The sequence below is a fragment of the Egretta garzetta genome, unplaced genomic scaffold (assembly GCF_000687185.1).
Source record: "Egretta garzetta isolate BGI_Z169 unplaced genomic scaffold, ASM68718v1 scaffold7, whole genome shotgun sequence".
Classification (NCBI taxonomy): Eukaryota; Metazoa; Chordata; class Aves; order Pelecaniformes; family Ardeidae; genus Egretta; species Egretta garzetta.
Window position 1 is genome coordinate 2,738,734 of NW_009260350.1, and position 6,144 is coordinate 2,744,877.

A 6,144-nucleotide genomic window follows, 5' to 3' on the forward strand; every position below is an offset into this window, starting at 1 on the left:
GATGCCGTTTCTGTCCCATTGAATGGGCAATGTTCACAATGCACTTCTGATCACATTCTGTTTTTCTAGAAGAGAAGGGGGCCAGGAATTCCCACTAATGTTGTCCAAATTAGGTTGGTTCTTAGGATTTCTTACCATTACTGCTTCAAGCAGTGGTATCACCTGCTAAGTAATTAATACCGAGTTTAAAAAAAAGCAAGAGCAAGCCATCAGTATCTTGATCTCAGCAGTCGTTTGTGCAAAACCATAAAGTGCTGGAATACATCTCAGCGGGAATGAAATAACAGACCAACCTGATGGCCTTCCCTGAGGAAAACAGTTAGAAAGTGCTAGAACAGGGGTGAAGAATCTGTTTAACAGTGGAAAGAGAATTAACCTCTGCTACCCTCTGAAGACAGCATTTCACACTGCATCTTCACGCTGTATCGTGTCCACTGCAGTGAGTTGCCATAGGAGGGCAGCAAAGGGGAGACAGATTTTCAGCTGGATAAACTGTTAATGCTAAAGCTTTTAAGCTTTTGGAAAAAACAAAATTTTCAAAAGATTCTGCTGGCAGAACCATTATGTCACTGATAACTTCTGGGAAAGAACATGGGAAAGAACAATGAAAACAATGCAAGTGGATTTTATCAGATGGCTGGTAACACTACTACTTTTCTATATCATACGTAATTGCAATAGCATTCTACAGATATTTTGCTCCAGGATACTCCACCACTGTGCCTTTTTTTTTTTTTAAAGCCTTTGTTTTATTTCAGTCAGGGAATAGGACGTACCACTATAAACAAGCATACACACAGTCAAAATCATGGAGGAGATGGATGTATATAGAAAAGAACAGCCCAGTTTTATCTAGCGCTTGGACTTCACCCAGCGACTCGCAGGGGGAACACAAATTTAGCCAGCATTTTACAGGCTCTCTGCCATCTTTTCTGTGCTGAGTGGCCTTAAGAGGGAGACAGTTTAAATTGCAACTTTAGAGAGCTAGGAGAAATTGTGGGAAAACCAACCCTGTTCTAGTGCCACTGTGATCAGAGTGAAGTTCCAGAGTAGCGTGTCAAACAGCAAATCAAAATCATCATGACCATTAAACTGAACTCGTGCAACACAGTTGTCCTCAGAGGAGGGCTTGTGCCATCTTCTGACATTACTTCACGCACAAGGACATCATTAAACTGAAATCCTAGTACAACTCCACCCTTTTGCCTCCTGCACAACCAGGAGTGAAGTACATTTGAATTACCGAGGCCTGAACAAGTTCAAGCAAACAAATCTTCAGTGCTCCCTGTCAGACCGTGGACTAGCAGAGAGCTGTTTACAAGACTAAGACTCCTCTTCGAGGAAACTGTTGCAGAGTAACAAGGGAAGTGTTTACAGACAATAAACATCCCATCCTAGGCAGACCCCTGCTCTTCTCTCGTGCTATGGGACTTTGACAGAATAACAACTCCATTGGAGTTCTAAATGCTTTAAACTCACTAAAGAGGAACATAAGCACTACAGTGACAAATCCCAATACAATTCCTTTAGACTAAGGAGGAAAAAACCAACCAATTTTAGTCAGGACCGGAAATATCCTTTCTACCTGACATAACAAACCAGGGACTGAAAGGCATCAACAACTACCTATGCAAAGCATCAATACTTCCAGCTAGTAATCCATATAAAATGAATAAATAATTCATAATTACATACGTAGTGTACACCATGCATGGCAAGAAGCGCTCCAGAGAAGCACAACAGGCATGCTTTACCCCCCAAAAGCAAAAGTCCTCCAATTATTACTGTCACTCTGGAAAGTCTCTGGACTGCAGAGACACAACTGAACATCCACGTACAGCTGCAAAGCTACATGAGATATTTTTCCTATGATGTTTTATAGCCTAGATCGACTCCGTGCATCCTAAAGTTTAGAGGAAATATTTAAAGTACTAATACCTAGTACTCTAAAGCAGGTGCATAACAAACTGAAGAAAGCAAGATTCAATCCCGAAGAATTTCAGTCCCTTGCTTACACTGTACACCTCTGGGTTTGTCCCCAGAAACAACATCAACCATTTACACTGAGGCTCCTGTAAGGCAGCAGCTGTCGTCTTGCTCTTTTGGATTCTAGTCTCCAGGTCCTTCCCTTTGTTGCTTAGATCATGCAGCTTTCAGACAGGCAGAAGCTCTGGGGGATATTCACCATAGCAGTATTTTGCAATTGGATCTCTATAGGTGTTCTCATGCTGCACACTCTGTCAGGAAGAGGAGGAGAAGCTTTAACAATGCCCTCATATTGAAACAATACATCCCTTCACTGAGGACCAAAACCCAGAGCATTTACACCTATGCAAAAAGTTTCCCAAATCCTTCTACACATTAGACTATAATTTGGAGTCAAAAAGCACTGCACTCCCAGTTGCTGTATTATAGCACTTCAATGTTGAACCATACCCACAACCTCTTTTTCAGGAGACTACCCAAGCAGGTGGGAACAGATTCAATATTGAAAAAAAAATTATATATGCTTAGGCAGTATCATCAAACGGCCTAAGGAAGCAAGGCATAATAAAGTTGCTGCTTGAGATGTGTGCATTTTTCTTGATAAAGCCAGAGTTCGGATACTATGATTAAAAAAAACCAGAAACAAAAAAAACAAACCACAACTTTGGAAACATTTGGAACTATGTCCTTTTGTTTGCAATCCATCCCTATTGCTGTATTAAATACTCGGGCTGTATGACATCTCCAACAGCACTTTCTAAGAGGGCCGATGCTTGCTTAGACCAAAACTTCTAATAAAATCACATGGGTAACAGAAGTTCACCTCTTCTTAGAAAGCAAAAAAATTACAACATACTTTTTGAGTTACTATGCAGATGATTGTCAGCATATGGCAAGTCTAAAAATATACCATAAACAGCATTCTGCAGCTACTAAGAACAACTCTCGCTGTTCTCATCCTCACAAGATCCTCCCCAGAACTCACCCGAGATCTTCACCAGTCGTTGAACTCAGCTAGTCTCTTTTTAGTTAAGTACCTCTTTTTTAAGGAGAGCGTACAACTCGTCCTGCTCTAAATATGCACTTTGCCCTCCACTTGCTGCTGCTGTTACTATTTCACCTTACAAATCAGAGGATTGCCTTCAGATTAGCTCTCAGCCATAGCTTCAGCATTTATGAAAATGCCTGTGTACATGCAAGCACAACAGACCAGCCATTTGCAGGACCAAGCCCCATTTCCCAAGGGCACTTTTGGGGTATTTTTCCATTTCTGAGCCCTGTACATGTACTTGTGTCTTACCTGTGATGAAGTCCTACATTTCGCCAGACACAACTCAAAGCGATCTTCCACTGCCATGAAGAGGTTTTGGAAAGCAATAGCCGCCCGGTTCAAGAAACGTTCCAGGAGATGTTGCTGAAGTGGTTAGCAAAAAAGACAACAAAACGGAAAGATACAAACACCATACTTCAACAGGGAGTAATCAAAGCCACCTTAACCTACAGCTCAAATATCACTGGAACAGTAAGTGACTTCACTTAGAATTTCTAACAAGCACGGAAAGGTTAACAGATCACAGAACCTCAGCAGTAGGAAGAGTATCTAGAGAAGCTAACAGAATGCAGCAAAGCGCCAATCACAAAACTGATACTGGCTGGAATCACTTTTCTGCAACCATTTCCCTTCAGCAAATGCAATTCCCCCAAAGCTGAAACATTTTGCAAGGCTCTCAGTATTTCCTCTCAAAGGTAGGAAGGATGGATTTTTTTTTTAAAATCTTTATTTACAGCTTGCCATATGGTCCTTGCAGGCTTTCCTCATCCTGCCAAGAAAAGGAACTGCCTCCTCTAAGGGAAAAGCCCCTCACAAACAAGCACTTTAAGCCACAGAGGAACCTGAGAACACCTGAAAAGCAGGAAAAAGTCTGTGCACCTTGTTGGGCTGCAGGCAACAGGAAACACAGTACTCATACACGCTGCAGCAGCCATTGGGAAGGCAGCTGTCGCAGCTGTACAGCTTCGTACTGGGCACGTTGACATTGCAACAGCCATTTACCAGTAGGTCCTTCCTCTCACAGATGTAGCCTGAAAAACAAAGACAGTAGTAACAACTGGTAAGACATACTCCCTTGTACGTTCTATAGAAATGCTATAGTAAGAGTCACGTTACTTAAGAAGAGGTTTATTTATCATTCAGTAGAGTATGATCCCCCTCAATCTGGCTGAAGCCCTAACTAGCAATTCTCTGAAATAACACTCGTAGAGCTGAGTTTTACTACAATCTGGTGCTATCTGTACGACGGTTATGTACCTACTCTACTATGCTGTACATACAGCATGAGTCTTTAAATGCAGAATATTTAAGTTCTGATTTCTTTCTGGCATAATTAATTGTTGTGATTGGAAGGGGAAAGGTGATTGGTGGTGACTGTACTGGAGAAGACTATGACATGCGTTCTTTCAACCAGTCTATGTCTGGATAACTCCCTTTATAGCTCAATATGAAGAAACTTAGATTTATCCACACAGGACAGCTGTAATATTAATTGTTGAGAGGAATCCTTAATAGTATAGAATCAGAGATTACGTCCCTACAGAAACTGTACCACCACAGCCTTAGAGTGTGAAAGATATCCATGATCCTAGAGACCTTAATGAATCAGCAGTAAGCATAATTCAGGCAGCGCTACATTTAGTATTGATGCAAATCACAGAAGATGTGGTGTTTTTTCTACAGCCTTGATTTCTGGTCAAGAAGGGCCCAGTGCCTGAGCAGCAAGCACGCTGGGGAAGCATACGTGCATGGCAGGAAAGGCTCCATACACTTAAAACAAGTGGTTAATTTGAGAACCTGCAAGAGATATGCTTGGGTTTACAAGGGTCAGATGAGCTTGTTAACTGTGACTGAGCACTAATTATGCCAGTCCTGAGCTGCCTCCATACAAGGCCAATCAGGTTTCCCCAATTACTCTCCCTAACATACCTGCAGGGAGACACAAAAAGCTCTGCAAGCAGCAACACTAAGTTGAGCAGGACTCAGCATCTGAGTTCTGTGCAAAAGTAACTGGAGTTCTTTGAATCTAAGGCAGCTCTGGAAACATTACAGCTGCACTCATAAGGTACTGTGCCTGAGCTGAGTCCAGCTGGACCCAAGCCTGCCCTGCAAAGAATTAGATCAGCAGTGGCTGCAGCCACCACAAAATGAATCCAGTCTGAGGATAAAATGCCAACAGCTGAAGTTCCGCAGTAAGAATGCCTTAATAAAGAGCAGTCGGTACGTGGAAGCGCCATCAACAATCAGACAGGCAAAGCAGCGTTCAACACTGCAATAGGCGGAATAAATTCTTAGTATCAAGTATACCCAGTTCATCTGTAATGAGGAGCTTCCCCTGCACAGAATTCCTGCACTGGTTACTCAGCTGACTGCTGTTCCCCGAACTGAACTTCACCTTCCACATGATCGGCTGCTCATGCTCTTGCACTTGGAGGAGATTCCGATCTCTCACCATCCTTTCTTCCTGCAAGGAAAGACAGCAATGCACCCAAACATGCAAATTCCTTCTGCCATCCCAATCCACATGCTTTTCCCACAATTAGAAGTGCCGCAGTTGTAAATTCAAGGGGCAATGGAGTAAGCAACACCTTACTTGCAGTACCTTAACTTTTCACTATACACAGCATAATCCAAGTAAAACGGGGCTACGCAAGTTCACCACAGGATCAGCTAATGCAGCCAAACGCGGTTACAACCACCACCAAAGTAGCATGTGTTAGATTAAATAGCCATAGGTACACCTATTTCTCTTTTGCAAAATCTTCACTGATGGAATTACAGTTCACCAGATACTGCAACAGAATCACCAAGTCCCTTTGAGATTTTTTTTTCCTGGTTTTGGTTCAAAACACTATTGCTGTCAAATACAGTATGAGACATTGCTTTTTTTAAACTCGTCTTCAATAATTAAGATGCAACTCTTACGGCAACACATCCCCGGAGTTCAGTGACTTACAGAACAGAAGTTGCCCTGGGATGCGGGATTTTTTTAATCCGCGCCCCAGTGCGCCGGGACCGCGCATCCCGCCGGCGGCTCCGGGGAGGGCACTGACCTGCTTGAAGGTGCTACTGAGGAAGTAGACGAGGGAGAGCCCGAAGACGACGCC

At 42.8% G+C, this 6,144-nt stretch overlaps 1 protein-coding gene across 1 annotated transcript; it reads right to left on the reverse strand.

Moving 5' to 3' along the window:
* Positions 1 to 658: 658 nt before the first annotated feature.
* Positions 659 to 6,138, reverse strand: SPRING1 (SREBF pathway regulator in golgi 1). The gene is made up of 5 exons (XM_009642900.2): positions 6,091 to 6,138; positions 5,345 to 5,501; positions 3,917 to 4,068; positions 3,287 to 3,400; positions 659 to 2,237 (listed from the first exon to the last, which is right to left on the reverse strand). Exons 2-5 carry the CDS (start codon positions 5,490 to 5,492, stop codon positions 2,154 to 2,156), a joined length of 498 nt encoding a protein of 165 aa, XP_009641195.2. The 5' UTR covers positions 5,493 to 5,501; positions 6,091 to 6,138; the 3' UTR covers positions 659 to 2,153.
* Positions 6,139 to 6,144: the final 6 nt, after the last annotated feature.